General features: G+C 45.6%; 1 protein-coding gene across 1 annotated transcript in view; it reads left to right on the top strand.

Moving 5' to 3' along the window:
* The window catches only part of LOC144593501 (potassium voltage-gated channel subfamily KQT member 5-like), a 173,139-nt gene that overhangs the window by 118,950 nt on the left and 35,079 nt on the right, over positions 1 to 19,110 (top strand). The window contains exons 2-3 of the mRNA XM_078399168.1: positions 2,059 to 2,149; positions 8,436 to 8,562. Coding sequence (XP_078255294.1) covers positions 2,059 to 2,149; positions 8,436 to 8,562 — 218 coding nt within the window. The remainder of the gene's footprint in view (positions 1 to 2,058; positions 2,150 to 8,435; positions 8,563 to 19,110) is intronic.

Here is a 19,110-nt window from a genome sequence, read left to right as displayed (position 1 = left end):
CGACCCCGTAAACCTTCTCTGCACTGTTTCCAATGTAGGGACATCATTCTTAGGCATGCGGACCAAGACAATATGGAGTTGTCAGGGTGCGGTCCTGTCCTGGAAAGTTGTATCCGTTACTTTTACACTCCGCAGCCTCTGCACTAAAGGCAGCTATTCCAACAGCGTTAAATACTTGTTGCGTCTGCATTCTAGCCTTGTGTCTTTCTAGCACTTTGACTGCCAGATTCCTTCTTTTTTTAGAGATCCAGTGTGGAAGCAGGCCCACTAGCCCACCGAGAACACACCCATACACACCCGTACACTAGTTCTATGTCACCCCAGTTTTTGCATGCTACACACTAGAGGCAATTTACAGAAGCCAATTATCCTACAGACCTTAATTTCCTGATCTTTCTGCCTATTTCATCTATAACCCCACCAATCCAGTCTCCACAACACTGGGATAGCGAATTCCAGAGATTTGCAAACTTCTATGAGTAGATTTTGTAGTCTCATTAGACTTAACTAATGATTTGTTTTCACACTTCCTTCCACGTTGTGGCATACTGTGCATCACCTGCCAGGCAGGCTTGTTTATTCTGCCTATACTCTCTGCTGGCTCTTTGTATCGTCCTCACTGTTTGCTGCCCCACCTACCTTTGTATAATTAGCCAATGGAGGAGTTGAGTAGATAGTACCTGGCCTAGGAAACATCTTAGTCAGAGGGGAAGGGATGGTTTTTACACTTAGAAGCACTTTGTTATCTAACTTCTGCTGTCTTGAGACATTGTGCAACAAGGGTGACGGAGCAATGAGGAGTTCACAGCCATTCACCAACTGCCAAACTCACAAGTGTGCGTGCAATTTGGATACTGGCGTTTTGGGAGTGATTAAGATTGTAAAACACTCTTGCCGTTTGTTGCAATTGCACAGAGTATGAACCACTTGAGCTCCGAGCTCCCACGTACAGTTCATGAAACAATCTTGCGTTCTCAACCATGTCTCACGCCATCTGTTCAGCTCACACATGGAGTCTGAATTTAAAGGGGAACTGTGCGGACAGATTGAACAGAGATACTCACAACAGCAATGCAGCAACAATGGCCATTCCCATTCAGGTTGTCCTGGACTACATCTTCAGCATCCTTCCCACAATGTTGGAACCAAGACTATGCACACTGCTGCAACTCACCGGCTTACCTTTTGTTGAACTATTGTTTGATGTAACTAGGAACTTTTTAGGATTGGTGTGTTTTAGATGACAATCAGTTTTAATAATTACCTGTTTTAGGTATGTATCTCATTAGCTACTGACCCTGCTAAAGGTTCTATGGCCTAAACCTGTTGCTCTGGGTTTGCACAAATCCAAGGTATGGGAAACCCCCATGGACATTAAAGAGCAAGGTGGGGGAGGGAGGGGGGGTTTGGGGGTTGCAGTGGACACAGCTGCCTGTAAGTATTTGCTGATTCAGCTCATTCTGAGTTCTAGAAAGTGACTGAGTTACAACAGTAACTAGATTTTGGAGAACACGGAGAGACAACATGGAAACGCTGCCTACACATGTTCTCCAGAGATGCTACCTAACCTGCTGAGTTACTCCAGCACCTTGTAAACTAGCATCTGTGGTTCCTTGAGTCTAGAGTCATTAGGCTTTGCAAGGCGGAAGCACGAGCATAAAAGTCAAGGTTATTTCTTTACCCTGGGTATTATTTTCACTGTCATTCCAAAGTAAATTTGGGTTTAAAATTCAGCACGAAATCATTTGCAAAAACAAAATCATGCAGGAATCAGCACACTTCAACGTTTAATAAAATCCAATGCTCTCAACTTTCATTTTCAGTGCATGAAAAGTTAGTTGGGTCAAGCAGAGGGATGAAGCTAGCAGGGATCCGGCCCTGGATAACCATCTCCATATTTTTCTGTCCTCCTTTCCCCTGCCATCCAGTGATTTTACTGTCCTACCATTCTAACTGCACTCTGCCCCAACCCAGCCGACCCTCCCATCTGTTAACCCTCCCTCTCACCACCTTTGCCTCTGACCACCGGTTTCTCTAACTGACTCTTTTTCTTCACAGGTTCCTCCTGGTCTTTGGCTGCTTGGTTCTGTCAGTGCTCTCTACAATCCCGGAGCACGCCACACTTGCTTCGCACTGTCTCTTCATCCTGGTGAGAGCCTCATGTTAAACCCGTTCCCATGGGGAGTTTGTTTACAGATCATTGCACGTGTTGTGCATGTTTGAAATCAAAGTCCTTGAATCCTGCAGGCTGTGCTGAAGCAGAAACACAGATGCGGCAGAGATTGTAGAGATTGTGATAGTTCTCTACTTGAACTCATTGCGAACTTTCAATGCATTTTAACTGAGCAACGATCAGTTTGTTGTCGAAATGGAAATCAAGGCAGCTAAAAGTCTAATACAAATGGTAAGCGCCTGAAATAGACATTAGGTCAAAAAGACCAAGGGGTGGCAGTGAACTGAAGCTCCAGAATTAATCCTAGCATTGTATAAAATTACTGCAGACATCATAAACAAATCACTCCCACATTCACCCATCAGTCACACTCAATAACTATTAATAACTTGGATCTATCAACATCTGTCAAAGCCACAGATCATCCGTTTGCACATCCATCTCTCACACCCGTCGATCACTCACATACTCATCATTTTTTCGTTCCCTCGCTCCTGCACGCATCACTCCATTGCTCATCCTCCATTAACATTGCCTTCTCTACTTCTTGAATCCCCACAGCCATTCATTATTCAGCAGGAGCAACCTTAACACAAGGAAATCAAAGGAGTGATATCTATAGTAATATGTATGACACATGGTGGCACAGCGGTAGAGTTGCTGCCTTACAGCGACAGAGACCCAGGTTTGATCCTGACTACGGATGCTGTCTGTACAGAGTTTGTACATTCTCCCCATGACTGCATAGGTTTTCACCGGGTGCTCCGGTTTCCTCCCTCACTCCAAAGATGTACAGGTTTGTAAGTTAATTGGTTTGGTAAAATTGTAAGTTGTCCCTAGTATGTAGGATAGTACTAGTGTATGGGGTTCGTTGGTCGACGTGGACTCGGTGGGCCGAAGGGCCTGTTTCCACACTATATCTTTAAACTAAACTAGACACCAAGGACGCTCAGGTTCCGCAGCCAGAGTCTATTGTGTGCCCGTGCCACCCTCAGTGTTCCTTCTACGTGGTGTCCACCAGAGAGGGTCAGTAGGTAGGAATTCATCAGGTAGGAATCGGGAGAATATTTCCTTGCCATTTTCACCAGATGCCAAGAGGTCTCACCAGGACTGAGTAAATGTTGAGAACTGACATCTTCCCATCCACTTACCACCATGCCACCACCAATAGAATGTCCATTCTGTCGGTGGACAATGCAAGCCGAGAGAGTGTGGTGGAGAAACTCTGAGATGTTGATTGAAAGATCTGATTCTGTGAGTTCTGCTGGATGGATAAGTAGATCAATAGTGTGTCCATTGTGTTTATGCCAGAAGCAGGGATTTTTGTGCTCGTCATCACTAATCTTAGCTTTTGAATTCAAGATCATTTAATTAAGCTCCTGCCACTAATTCACTGAATGCGTCCATTCATTTGTTCAAACTAGTTGTTGTTCCTTCCTTTAAATCTCTCTTTGGATTGGTGAGTGTATGGAACAAGCTGCCAGATGAGGTAGTTGAGACTGGGGCTATCTCAACGTTTAAGAAACAGTTAGACAGGTCCATGGATCGGACAGGTTTAGAGGGATATAGACCAACCGCAGACAGGTGGGACTCGTGTAACAGGGACATTTTGGGACACCACTCTATGACTCTATAAGCTGTAGGACTAAAAAAGGCACAAAGTGCTGGTGTAACTCAGGCAGCATGAAAGGGGAACGTGGATAAGTGACTTTTTGGGTTGGGACCCTTCCTGCAGGGGTGGAGGAAAAAAACTAGAAGAGAGATGGGGCAGAACCACGCATGACAGGTAAAAGGTGAACAAAGGTGAGGGAATTTTCTGATAGCAGATGGTCAGAGATCAGAAAGGCCAGAGATGAAAAAACAGAAGGTGTGAGACAAAAGGACTGAAGAGTTGTGAATTGTGAAGCCAGAGGAAGGAATGTACATGGAGTGGTGGAGGGGAGAAATAGGTGCGAGTTCCAGGTGGGGCACAGAGGAGGAATGGAAAGAAAGTGAAGGGGGAGGAAGAAAGTGCAGGGGTGGGGGGGGGGGGGGCGTGAGGTTATTAGATGTTACCTAAATTTGGAGATTTCAATGTTCATACCATTGGGTTGTAATCTACCCAAGCAAGATATGAGATGCTGTTCCTCCTATTTGCATGTGGCCTCACTCTGGCAATGGGGGAGGCCCAGGACGGAGAGGTTGAAGTCAGACTGATAGTTAATGATGAAGCAAACTCGAGTGGGTGAGAGAGCACAGGGGAGATGTCCACATGAATCAGGAATTCTGAAGATGTGAGAAAGGATCCACATTATGACATGACAATACCTGGCCAAAGAAATGCCCACACTAGTAACACTATATTCTGCACTCTGATTCTACTCTCTTATTTACTAGCTGATATAGTTCACGTATGATATAATGCATGTAAAACATATTTTTCACTGTATCTCAGTAGGCGCGACAATAATCTTCATCTTGCGTTTGAGGCAACAGAAGTTATGAAACTGCTTCAGCTTCTGCTGTCTCTGTTTGTTGTCGTTCGCCTGACTGAGGTCCGTTGACAGGGCTCACCACGAGGAGGTCGACACCATGAGTCCCGTGACAATAATAAAACAATGCCAATACCAAGGGTGACACAAATGGCGCAGCTGGTAGGGCTGCTGCCTCACAACGACAGAGACCCGGGTTTGATCCTGACCTCGAGTGTTGGCTGTGTGGAGTTTCCACATTCTCCTTGCGACCGCAGGGATTTCCTACGGGTGCTCCGTTTTCCTCCCACATCCCAAAGTCTAATACAAATGGTAAGCGCCTGAAATAGACACCAGGTCAAAAAGACCAAGGGGTGGCAGTGAACTGAAGCTCCAGAATTAATCCTAGCATTGTATAAAATTACTGCAGACATCATAAACAAATCACTCCCACATTCACCCATCAGTCACACTCAATAACTATTAATAACTTGGATCTATCAACGTCTGTCAAAGCCACAGATTATCCGTTTGCACATCCATCTCTCACACCCGTCGACCACTCACATACTCATCATTTTTTCGTTCCCTCGCTCCTGCACGCATCACTCCATTGCGCATCCTCCACTAACATCGCCTTCCCTACTTCTTGAATCCCCACAGCCATTCATTATTCAGCAGGAGCAACCTTAACACAAGGAAATCAAAGGAGTGATATCTATAGTAATATGTATGACACAGGGTGGCACAGCGGTAGAGTTGCTGCCTTTCAGCGACAGAGACCCAGGTTTGATCCTGACTACGGGTGCTGTCTGTACAGAGTTTGTACATTCTCCCCATGACTGCATAGGTTTTCACCGGGTGCTCCGGTTTCCTCCCTCACTCCAAAGATGTACAGGTTTGTTAGTTAATTGGTTTGGTAAAATTGTAAGTTGTCCCTAGTATGTAGGATAGTACTAGTGTATGGGGTTCGTTGGTCGACGTGGACTCGGTGGGCCGAAGGGCCTGTTTCCACACTGTATCTTTAAACTAAACTAGACACCAAGGACACTCAAGTTCCACAGCCAGAGTCTATTGTGTGCCCGTGCCACCCTCAGTGTTCCTTCTACGTGGTGTCCACCAGAGAGGGTCAGTAGGTAGGAATTCATCAGGTAGGAATCGGGAGAATATTTCCTTGCCATTTTCACCAGATGCCAAGAGGTCTCACCAGGACTGAGTAAATGTTGAGAACTGACATCTTCCCATCCACTTACCACCATGCCACCACCAATAGAATGTCCATTCTGTCAGTGGACGATGCAAGCCGAGAGAGTGTGGTGGAGAAACTCTGAGATGTTGGTTGAAAGATCTGATTCTGTGAGTTCTGCTGGATGGATAAGTAGATCAATAGTGTGTCCATTGTGTTTATGCCAGAAGCAGGGATTTTTGTGCTCGTCATCACTAATTTTAGCTTTTGAATTCAAGATTATTTAATTAAGCTCCTGCCACTAATTCACTGAATGCGTCCATTCATTTGTTCAAACTAGTTGCCGTTCCTTCCTTTGGATCTCTCTTTGGATTGGTGAGTGTATGGACCATGCTGCCAGATGAGGTAGTTGAGACTGGGGCTATCTCAACGTTTAAGAAACAGTTAGACAGGTCCATGGATCGGACAGGTTTAGAGGGATATAGACCAACCGCAGACAGGTGGGACTCGTGTAACAGGGACATTTTGGGACACCACTCTATGACTCTATAAGCTGTAGGACTAAAAAAGGCACAAAGTGCTGGTGTAACTCAGGCAGCATGAAAGGGGAACGTGGATAAGTTTCTTTTTGGGTTGGGACCCTTCTTGCAGGGGTGGAGGAAAAAAACTAGAAGAGAGATGGGGCAGAACCTCGCAGGACAGGTAAAAGGTGAACAAAGGTGAGGGAATTTTCTGATAGCAGATGGTCAGAGATCAGAAAGGCCAGAGATGAAAAAACAGAAGGTGTGAGACAAAAGGACTGAAGAGTTGTGAATTGTGAAGTCAGAGGAAGGAATGTACATGGAGTGGGGGAGGGGAGAAATAGGTGCGAGTTCCAGGTGGGGCACAGAGGAGGAATGGAAGAAAGTGAAGGGGGGGAATAAAGAGCAGGGGTGGGGTGGGGGGGGGGGGGGGGTGAGGTTATTAGATGTTACCTAAATTTGGAGATTTCAATGTTCATACCATTGGGTTGTAATCTACCCAAGCAAGATATGAGATGCTGTTCCTCCTATTTGCGTGTGGCCTCACTCTGGCAATGGGGGAGGCCCAGGATGGAGAGTTTGAAGTCAGACTAATGGTTAATGATGAAGCAAACTCGAGTGGGTGAGAAGGCACAGGGGAGATGTCCACATGAATCAGGAATTCTGAAGATGTGAGAAAGGATCCACATTATGACATGACAATACCTGGCCAAAGAAATGCCCACACCAGTAACACTATATTCTGCACTCTGATTCTACTCTCTTATTTACTAGCTGATATAATTCACGTATGATATAATGCATGTAAAACATATTTTTCACTGTATCTCAGTAGGCATGACAATAATCTTCATCTTGCGTTTGAGGCAGCAGAAGATATGAAGCTGCTTCTGCTTCTGCTGTCTCTGTTGTCGTTCGCCTGACTGAGGTCCGTTGACAGGGCTCACCACGAGGAGGTCGACATCATGAGTCCCGTGACAATAATAAAACAATGCCAATACCAAGGGTGGCACGAATGGCGCAGCTGGTAGGGCTGCTGCCTCACAACGACAGAGACCCGGGTTTGATCCTGACCTCGAGTGTTGGCTGTGTGGAGTTTGCACATTCTCCTTGCGACCGCAGGGATTTCCTCCGGGTGCTCCGATTTCCTCCCACATCCCAAAGGTGTGTAGGTTTGTGGGTTAATTGATCTCTGTAAATTGCCCCTAATGTTTTGGGAGTGGAAAAGAAACTGGAATAACATATGACTCGTGGGAATGGGTGATCGATGGTCAGCGTGCACTCGGTAGGCTGAAGCACCTGTTTCCATGCCCTATCTTAAAGTAAACCAGAGGCAAAACTATTTGGAAAAGAGCTGAACATAGTGTCAAAGTTGTAATTCACTGAAATGGAGACATAGGGGGTGAGGATGAGGCCGCTACTGAGGTCTGACTTTATAGGGATGAGAGGGTAGGTGCCTGAAGGATGAGGCCGCTACTGAGGTCTGACGTTATAGGAATGAGAGGGGTGGTGCCAGAAGGGATAGTGGAAACATTTGCTCCACTTCAACCAGTGGAAAATCTCCAGAATTTTGACAAAGTCCATCATGCCATCCCTCGGTCTTTGCTTTTCTAGAAAAAATAATATTTGGGCACAGCTTTGTTTATATGTTAATAATAGAGAGTGACATGTGATTGGTTGTATTGAATCATCCTGTATTCATTGACCCAGCCTTTGTAGTATTCTTGCTGCTTATTTGGTAGGGGAATCAAGAACCGGAGGACATAGGTTTAAGGTGAGAGGGGCACGATTTAACGGGAAGCTGAGGAACAAACTCTTCACTCAGAGTGTGGTAGGTTTATGGAACGAGCTGACAGATGAGCATGTTCAGGCTGGTACTATAATCATTTGAAAGACACTTGGACAGGTACCTGGATAGAAAGATTTAAAGGGATATGGGCCAAACAGTAGCAAATGGGACGAGCTTCAATGGAGCATCTTGGGTCAGCATGGAGGAGTTGGCCGAAGGTCCTGTTCCTGGGCTGTGTGACTCTGTTAGTTTGGCGGTGCTGCTCAGCGCAGTTATTGGATGCCGTCACCAATTTTCTTCTTTGTTTGCCCGGCAGGAATTCGTGATGATCGTGGTGTTTGGGCTGGAGTTCATCGTGAGGGTGTGGGCCGCGGGCTGCTGCTGTCGCTACCGCGGGTGGATGGGACGCGCGCGCTTTGTACGCAAGCCGTTCTGTGTCATCGGTAAGTGATAAGCCGTGTGGGGGGACAGTGGGAGCTGGGGCTGCCAACGAGGGTTAATGGCGAATGCCAGGAGCATCAAAGACAAGGACGTTGATCCTGACGAGTGGAGACTCCACCTCAGTGTTGGAGTCAGGTACCTGTGCACTGAATCACCTTCTGTGCGATTCAGTGGGTGAAACTGTTTGAAGAACATCGCCCTGTTAGAATTGGTTCCGGGTTTTCATTTGCAGTCTGCAGCCACTGCAGAATTTCTTTAGCTGCAAAAAAACATGATATTGGACATAAGAAGTGTTGCTGGATAGGGAAGTGGTACTTTCAGTGCATGGCACCTGGTCCAGACGATGGCTTGCTTACAGCAGTGAAGTTCTAGCCAGTCTTCCAGTGCCACTTGTCAGGAAGGATTCTGTCCTGAAACCTCACCTATTCCTCTTCTCCAGAGATGCTGCCTGACCCGCTGAGTTACTCCAGCATTTTGTGTCTATCCTGTATACTACAAGGCTGACTTAGTACAAGGATTGGAGGGCAGGAAAGAAGGAAAAGCCAGAAACACAAGGATTTGCAGGCGCTGGAATCTTGAATAAAACACAAAGTGCTGGAGTAACTCAGCGGGACATGGATGGGCAATGTTTCAGGTTATGACCTTCAGACGGAAGGAAAACCCATCAGATATACCCAGTCAACAAAGGAGATAGAAAAGCTTCTGGGAGTAACCAATTGCAGAAGCGTGAACTAATTCATGAGGTCCAATTGTTTCGTAAAGGCCCTTCAACCCAACCGGCCCCACAAGCTGTATAAGAAGATAACTGCAGATGCTGGTACAAATCGAAGATATTTATTCACAAAATGCTGGAGTAACTCAGCAGGTCGGGCAGCATCTCGGGAGAGAAGGAATGGGTGACGTTTCGGGTCGAGACCCTTCTTCAGGCGGCCCCACAAGCTTCCTCCCTTCCCTTTTCTTCCAACCCATCAACATTTCCTCTCATTCTTTTATTTTTCCTCTTCTTATAAAGTTTTCCCCTCGGTGGCATCAATTAAAGAAGTTAAGCTACTTTAGCTTGGGACAGAAGATTTTCTCAATCAACTCAGTTCCTGCTCCGATGAATTACTGCAGTTTGGCTGAATCTTGAGAATTACTTGAGCATTTTGTTGGTTAGAATTTATACAGGGAGGTAAACCTGGACTTCACTGAGTAATGAGGTGTTAAAAGGATCAATTTGGAAGCATAATTAATGCTTTTACCAGTTGCAAGGGAACACAGCCAATAAATCTGCTATGGGAAGGAACTGTGAAAATGAAGTGCAAAACAATTTACTGGAAATTAAATTGACCCGACACGCTGCACATAAAACAAAACGTTCTTTGGCAAGAACAGATAAGGATGAATTGAATTTTAAAATTGAATTTTAAACAAGAAATCAATTGACCACAAGTGTTCATTGCTGCAGTCGGATTTGTGGTAACCTGTAACACAACTTCTTTGTCGTCAGTTGCCTGCACTGGCTGAGGGAACAAGTATTTCACACCTTCGACGTTAGTGCCTCACAAACCATTAATGTGGCTTTGTTAGAACAAGGAGGAGGGGGGAAGCAAATAATGGAAATCTGCAAAAGAAAGCCAGAACAGTCGACAGGTTGGTCAGCACCTGTAGAGAGGGAAACAGTTGGCCTGAAGAAGGAAAGGGTGACACGCCGTGGCACAGCTGTTCGAGCTGCTGCCTCCCAGTGCCAGAGACTCGGGTTCGATTCTGACCTCAGCTGCAGTGTCTGTGTGGAGTTTGCACGTTCTCCCTGTGACCGAGCGGGTGTCGTCCGGGTGCTCCGGTTTCTTCCCACATCCCAAAGACGTGTGGGTTTGTGGATTAATTGGCCTCCGTATATTGCCCCTAGTGCGTAGGGGGTGGATAGAAAACTGGGAATAACGTAGAACTGATGTGAACAGCTGATCGTTCGTCAGCACAGACTCAGTCGGCAGAGGGTCCTGTTTCTGTGCTGCGTCTCTAAACTAAACTAAAATGACTAAACTAAAATACTCCAGGCACTTTTCTGAGCTGCTTCCAAGGTTCAATGAAAGGTCTGCTTGCAGCAGCATCACGTTCACATAGAAAGACAACACAAAAAAACATAAATTATACATCAATTTCACAAAAAATCACCCAACAATAAAAAGAAAGAAGACTGCAAAAAATACAAGATATTAGTGCAAAACTCATTTCACAAAAAAGTACGTCCATGGCACTGCATGAGGTGGTTCATAGTGTACCATTGCTGAGGTGGGATGCAGGTTGTACAGATCGGATGAAGAACCTAATAATCTTGGAAAGTAGTTCTTGCTGAACCTGGTGGTCTGCGACTTCAGGCGTCTAGACCTCCTGCAGTGAGAAGTGGGCCCGGTTCGGATGGTGAGGATCCTTGATGAAAGATGCTGCCGTTCATCAATGCCTAACGTAGATACCTCCCATGGTGGAGAGGGCTGTGCTCATGATGGACTGGACTGAGTTCACCATTCTCTGTTGCCTCTTGTGTTCTTATGTGTTAGAATCATAGGCCATGATGTAACCAAACAGGATACGTACTACAGAAGAGACAAGGAATTGCAGCTGCTGGTTAACACACAAAAGTACACAAGGTGTTGGTTCTCAGCAGGTCAGGAAGCATCTCTGAAGAACGTGGAGAGGTGATGTTTCAGGTTGTGTCTGAAGAAGAGCTTTGACCTGAAAAGTCACCTATCCATGTTCTCCAGGAATGCTGCCTGACCTGCTGAGTTACTCTAGCACTTTGTGTACTTTCTATGGTACATCTGTAGTGGTTTGGTGACATCCCGAATCTCTTTAGATTTCTAAGAAAGTAGAGGCTGGTATGCCTTCTTTGTAATTATATTAATGTGCTGGGCCGAGAACAATTCATCCAAGTTCTTAAAACCTTGGAATTTCTCAAAGATACAGATAAATCTGTGCATTTGGGCATCAGAGAGACACAGCTGTGACACCTGCTGTCTCAGAGCTTCAGTGATCAATGTTTAGTCCTGGCTGCAGTGCTGTCTGTGTGGAGTTTGCATGTGTTCCCTGTGACTGAATGGATTTTTCCGGTTTCTACCCACATCCCAAAGACATGTAGGTTCAGTGGTAATTGGCCTCTGTAAATTGCCGCTAGTGTGTAGTAAGTGGTAAAATCTGGGGGGTACTGATGGGAATACGTAGATAGAGAATCCCTCCGTTATCACCTCTTCCACAGCCAACAATAAACCATTGTGGGCTCCACCTTTCCTTGGTCTTCAGTGGTGGCTCTGATTTGTTCTGTACCTTTTCATACCTCTAGGTTCCTTCTTCCCTTACTCTCAGTCTGAAGAAGGATCTCGACCCGAAACGTCACGTATTCTTTTTCTCCAGAGATTATGCCTGACCCGCTGAGTTCCTCCAGCTTTTTGTGTCTATCCCCCAACAATGAAGGCAGGTTTGTGGACCCTCGGCTTTATCCTTCTAAAGCCAACAATCAACTCCTTGGTCTTCCTGACATTGAGACCGTTTGTTGTTCTGGCACAATTAAATCAAAGATGGCGTTGGAATTGTGCCTGGCTCCATGGTCATGAGTATAGAGAGCTTAGAACAGGGGACTCAGCACACAATCCTGAGCTCCTCCTGTGCTGATGGGTATCGAGGAGGAAGTGTTGCCAATTCATGCTGATTGTGGGCTGCCAATGGGGAAGGTAAGGATTCAATTGCGTAGGGATGACAGGAGACCCAATCCCTGAGTTTGGAGAGGATAATGGTGTTGAACATGTATATCCTAAACACATTGATACTCCCAACACGTATTACTTCATGTTTGGTTAAACTCCGCCTGCCATTCCTCAGCCCATTTCACCAACATATCAATATCTCCCGGTAGCTGAAAACTGCCTTCCACACTGTTAACACCTCAGCCCATCGTAGTGTCAACTGCGAATGTATTTCTCCAATATAGTTTGAAAAGTCAGTAAATCAGCCTATTAACTTCATTCACCTCTGAGATTATATTGTGGCCACCATCTGACCTCTGCTCGCAGGGTTTGACCACAATTGACCCCCATTTGTGTAGTTGTTACAAAATAATAAAGATCTTTCAAATACTGCAGTAAGGTTAGCCTGTGCAAGGGAGCATGAAATAAATGTTTAATGAATGCATTGTCAACAGTGCATTTACATAATAGAGAATTGGCTATTTTTGCACATTGGTGAGATGATGTACAAAGACAAACATGCACTGCCGTGAATGCAGTTCCACAGAATTAAATAAATGCCAGGTTATCCTCAGGGAGTTCAGAGAGAGAGAGAGAGAGAGAGGGAGAGGAAGAGAGAGAGAAAGAGAGAGAGAGAGAGAGAGAGAGAGAATGGGGGATAGGAAAGAGGGAGAGGGAGATCTGCATAATACAAGATCAGACCCAATCTCACATCAGCACGGTAACTATTATTATTTCGTGTCATCACACAACTGTTTGCCAATAGCACAGTAACTACCTCAGCAGCATTACTTAGTCAATAAAAGACCATGAATCTAACAGGTCACCCACCTTACTGCTAAATGCAAAATGCTGCAAATACTCATTAGATCATACAGCTTGTGTGGAGATGGAAGCAGAGTTTATGGTTTATTATGATACAAGGCCATTGCCCTGAAACATTAACTCCGTTTCTGTCTCATATAAAAATATAGAAATTGCTGGAAACACTCAGCAGGTCGAGCAACAGATTTATAAAGACGCTGCCTATCCTGTTGAGTGATTCTGACGGTTTCTATTTTTATTTTAGATTTGCAGCAGCTTCAGTCTTTTTCCCCCTTTTATCTTACTGCAACATCTGCAGTGTCATTTATTTTTTTCTGAGACAGAGTTGCTCGATTCATGTTCCACCACAAAGACCTGAGCCCCAATATTTAAACTGAAACTCCAGTGCATTACTGGGGAAGCCCTGTGTACCTGTTGATCTTTTTTTAGATTTGGAGATACAGCGTAGAAACAGGCCCTTCGGCCCACCGGGTCCACGCCGCCCAGCGATCCCCGCACACTAACACTATCCTACACCCACTAGGGACAATTTTTACATTTGCCCAGCCAATTAACCTACAAACCTGTACGTCTTTGGAGTGTGGGAGGAAACCGAAGATCTCGGAGAAAACCCACGCAGGTCACGGGGAGAACGTACAAACTCCGTACAGACAGCACCCGTTGTCAGGATCGAACCTGAGTCTCCGGCGCTGCATTCGCTGTAAGGCAGCAACTCTACCGCTGCGCCACCGTGCCGCCCTTTGTGTGAGTTTTATACTATGTGTGGACAGTGTAGCTACTTTAGTTTAGTTTAGTTTTTAGTTTAGTCATACAGCATGGAAATAGGCCCTTTGTCTGACCAAGTCTACGCCGACCGCCGACCACCAAGTCTATGCTGACCACCCGACATCAATCGCACATTCACACTAGTTCTATGTTATCCCACTTCCTCATCCGCTCCCCACACACTAGGGGTAATTTACTGAGACCAATTTACCTACAAACCCACATGTCTTTGGGATGTGGGAGGAAACCGGAGTACCTGGAGGAAACCCACACAGTCAAGGGGAGAACGTACAAACTCCACACGGCCAGAACCCGAGGTCAGGATCGAACCTGGGTCTGTGGCGCTGTGAGGCAACAGCTCTGCAGCTGCTCTACTGTGTCGCCCTTTAGTTATTGCCACATTGAAGGAGTCATCGTGTCCATGTTAGCTTGCAGGCTATTCCCGGTATTCCTCCTCCTGTTTACCTACATTCCCCCTCCACCCAAATCTATTCTCTCTCACAACTGAACTCCCCATTGATTCATTGAATGTTGCCCATCTCCTTTAAACCTTGCCCCTCTCATCTTAAAGCTATGCCTGTTAGTATTTGATTTTTACATTCTGGGACGAAGGTTTAACTGCTGACCCTACCTATGTCTCTTATAATTTTATATACCTCTCTCAGGTCTCCCCGCAACCTCTGGCATTCCAGAGAAACCAATGAAAGTCTGTCCAACCTCTCCCTGTAGCTAATACCCCCTAATCCAGGCATCATTCTGGTAAACCTCCTCTTCTCCCTTTCCAAAGCACCCACATCCTTCCTGTAATGGGGTGACCAGAACCGCACATAATATTCCAAATGCGGCCGAACCAAAATCTTATAAAGCTGCATCATGACTTCCTGACTATCTTCACTTAATCTATTAATTGATCTATTAAGGTTATTTTGCTGATCAAGTAAAGCTGAGTAAAGGGAGGCTTCATTGGTAATTTGGAAAGTCAGCCATAGCTGTGCCCAACATGGATGTTGGAGCACCTGGAGTATTGTGTGCAGTTTTGGTCTCCTAACCTGAGGAAAGACGTCCTTGCCTTAGAGGGAGTACAGAGAAGGTTGACCAGATTGATCCCTGGGATGGCGGGACTTACATATGAGGAAAGACTGGATAGACTGGGCTTGTACTCGCAGGAATTTAGAAGACTGAGGGGGGATCTTATAGAAACATATAAAATTCTTAAGGGGTTGGAGAGGCTAGATGCGGGAAGATTGTTCCCGATGTTGGGGGAGTCCAGAACCAGGGGTCACAGCTTAAGGATAAGGGGGAAGTCTTTTAGGACCGAGATGAGAAAACATTTCTTCACACAGAGAGTGGTGAGTCTGTGGAATTCTCTGCCACAGAAGGTAGTTGAGGCCAGTTCATTGGCTATATTTAAGAGGGAGTTAGATGTGGCCCTTGTGGCTAAAGGGGTCAGGGGGTATGGAGAGAAGGCAGGTACAAGCTACTGAGCTGGATGATCAGCCATGATCATATTGAATGGCGGTGCAGGCTCGAAGGGCCGAATGGCTTACTCCTGCACCTATTTTCTATGTTTCTATGTTTCTATGTTCAACTTGGTTGCGTTTCCTCGTCTAATCTTAACTTTCCTCAGCCAGTTTGTTCAGCAATAACCAGAAACAGAATCTGCCGCAGTCCCCAGATGACCCTATTGTTCTGGTTTGCATTGTCCTGAGTAAGGGCAAACTGTGGCAATGAGGTTCGAGAAACATAAATGGTTCAATGGTTTATTTATAGCCACATACAGCAATACAGTGAAATGCTTGTCCAGCAAATTATACCAAAAAGTACACATACAATAGATCCTGTTGTCAGACAGCACGCATGGACTCACCACACTCCAGTGCAAATTTGCAACTTCCAAGACTCAGAAACATCCAATCTTGTCCTAAGGGGACATGCAATTCTTCTATTACTCACTTTAAGGCCCGGTGCCTTAGCTGCACTGGATCGATGAAGTAAGGTTGGCCTGGCCCAGCATGATGTTGTTGGCTACTTTCATGCCGTTTCAATCATAGAGGTCTCAGCCTCCAATCAGCTGTGAGAGAGCCACTCTCCACCCACTTTGCATCCGGACTCTCCCTCTCCCGCCTCTGTAAAATGGAGACACATCCAACAGTGACTGACAATCATCAACATCAGTGTGATCCCACTTCAACGGCAACTTCAGAACAACACGTCATTCTTCCCTAAAAGGGCCATCCAAATACAAGGAGGGGTATCCTCTAACATCCGAGCCGGGAGATGGGGAAATGGAGTGGACAGGTGTCCACAACACTGAGGTAGAGTTGCTGCCAGAGACCCATGTTCGATCCTGACCACGGGTGCCATCTGTATTCAGTTTGTACCTTCTCCCTGTGGCCACGTGGGTTTTCTCCAGGTGTTCTGGTTTCCTGCCACACTCCAAAGACATACAGTTTTGTAGGTTAATTCTCTTCAGTAAGTTGTACATTTGTCCCTGGTGTGTGTAGATTAGTATACGGGGTGATCGTTGATGGGCTGAAGGGCCTGTTTCCGTGCTGTATCTCTAAAGTGTGGGTGGAGCATTTGTGATTTGGGAGGGGACATTTGTGAGGAATCCAGGGCTGGTGTGAAGAACGGGAGGCACTTTGACAGGGAGAGTTCTGGGGAGATCCGAGGGGAACCTTTCCCAAAATCACACAGACAGCACTTCCAGATTCAGTACTCGCTGCAGCTGAAGAGCGGGTGATGCGTGCCAACCTTGCCCACAACCCCAATATAAATAGCAATACACACAGGGATGGCTGGCTTACAGCCAGGATGAAGGGTAGAGAATGGTAATTATTTATAGTAAAAAGACACAAAATGTGTTGTAGCCTCTGATCCATCTCTCTCAAAGTGCAGATACATCAGTTCCACACTGGCAGTGATTTAGAGCGTGCTGCATTCTCTCCCTCCCAAGGGCTTATGCTAGGGTGGAGTGAGGCACCACACACATCAGACTTTGCAGTACAATCTGAGTAAGCACTTTTTTTGTTTTGAAAAGCGGCATTGAAATATAACTGGGCTCATTCCCTGCAATGCACCTTTTACCCAATCCTGCCACACTGAAGGTCTCGCTTCATAAACAGTTTTGTACCAGATCGGACAAATGTACCCTGACCGCAGGTTTCTGTTATTCTGCTTGTGTTGGCGATCCACCACAAGTTGAAGACGCAAGGAACTGCAGATGCTGGTTTACAGGGGGGGAAAGGCCCAAAGTGCTGGAGTAACTCGGCAGGTCAGGCAGCATCCCTGAAGAATGTGGATAGGTGATGTTTCAGGTCGGGACCCTTTTTCAGACCAAATGTAAAGGGGGGTGGGGGGGTAAAAGCTGGAAGACGGGGGCGTCAGGCTGCCTCCTGTGTCTTTTTTTTCAGCACAAATTGAATCAGTTTTCAGAAGTAATTTTTTTCATCTCTTTACTTGGCTCTGAAGCTCATTTGCATTCCACTGAAAACATTTTGATATATATCGGTGTAGTAAGCAGGCGCAGTTTTATTCATTCATCTGCAAATAGTTTTCCCGACAAAATTATCAGCATTTTAAACCAAGTAGCCAAACCTCACTCAGCCTGCGATTTACTTGCTTTTAACTAAATGAAAATTACTTTCAAGTACTGTGTCCGACCATTTAGGTTTAATTGGCTACCAGTAGCCAGATTCAAAGCAAATTGGAAGTATTGTATTATCGATAGATTTTAAATGTGGAATCGATATCTGGGTGGCCTTCCCCATGGCTCTCATTCAGATACTGAACTTATTAAAACTCCTTGAACAGGTGGGAAATCCCTGTGGTGGGGCCATTTTTATAGGTTTCCAGCACCATGGGCTGGGATGTAGACATGAAGAACTGCAGATGCTGAGAATTTTACAACAAGCACAAAGTGCTGGAATAACTCAGCAGATCAGGCATCATCGCTAAAGGACTTGGACGGGTGAGGCAGCACCTATAGAACCATAACTAAAGAAAATGGAAAGAGCTAACAGGAACCCCAGAGGTACATTTCTTACACAAAGGGTGGTGGGTGCATGGAACGAGCTGCCAGAGAAGGTCATTGAGGCAGATACTATTGCAATGTTTAGGAAACAGTGGCTCCTTACAAACAGGCCGTTCAGCCCATCGTGTCCATGGTATCTGGGTTGGGAGTAAAGGCCATCCACAGTTGGCAAAACCTGAGAACTGCTCACTGAACCCAATGCAGACACTAATAGCATCAAAAAAAACTTCCCTCAGCAGATCCCCCTATCCATTCCCTGCTGCCCTGATAATAACGCCAGAAAATCCTCGCCAATAAATCATCTTCAGCCCGAAGTAACAAAACAGCTGTTTTCCCTTCACTAACTTGAATGCTGATAAACTCTTGCCACACAATGTGCTAAATTAAAAGATCAGTGCAAGATCCTCTCATAATTAAATGCTCCTCGGGGATTTAATTAGATCCAATTCATTTCACGATGGTAAATGGTGAGAGTTTTTTTTTAAACATTGTAAATGGGAAACATACAAAACTGTCAATTGACAAAATCCATTGTTCAATTCTAAAATGTTCTGAAGAATCAGGAGGAATTATGCTGCCTGGGGTCAGATTGAAACCTCGCTGTAATCTCATGGTGTACAGACCGGACTTTGGACTTTTTCGTTTTCATTTGTAAATTGCGCCAAAATATGGCGGCAGGTGCAATAATTTCACTGTTCAGTGCATAGGTGACAATAAAGGAGCCGTTGAACCATTGTACCTGTTGACAGTAGTAGATTTGTAGATTCATGCATTCATACAGCACAGAAACAGGCCCTTTGGTCCATCATTTCCATGCTGTCATTTGCCTGCATTGGGTGAAAAAGGTCCATGAGCCGAAACATCATCTATCCATGTTCTCCGGAGATGCTGCCTGACCCGCTAAGTTACTCCAGCACTCTGTGTCGTTTTTTGTAAACCAAAAATTTGCAAATCCTTGTTTCTCCTTCTATGCCCTGCCGATTCAAATGCCAAATGTCCAGATGCTTCTTAATATGATTGTATCTTCCTCCACCACCTCCTCTGGCAGCTGGTTGCTGATATCAATATGCTGTGTGAATAACTTTCCCTTCAGATCCCTTTTAAATCTCCTCCCTCCCATCTTAAGCCTGTGCCTTCCTGTCTGAAGGTAAACAAGGCAATCAGCCAAGCACCCCTGACGCAGCCACTCCCTGCTGCTCCGGTGGTGAAAC

The sequence above is a fragment of the Rhinoraja longicauda genome, chromosome 5 (assembly GCF_053455715.1).
Source record: "Rhinoraja longicauda isolate Sanriku21f chromosome 5, sRhiLon1.1, whole genome shotgun sequence".
Taxonomy (NCBI): domain Eukaryota; kingdom Metazoa; phylum Chordata; class Chondrichthyes; order Rajiformes; family Arhynchobatidae; genus Rhinoraja; species Rhinoraja longicauda.
The sequence above is the reverse complement of the archived record's forward strand: the minus strand, read 5'-3'. Positions and strand labels throughout refer to the sequence as shown.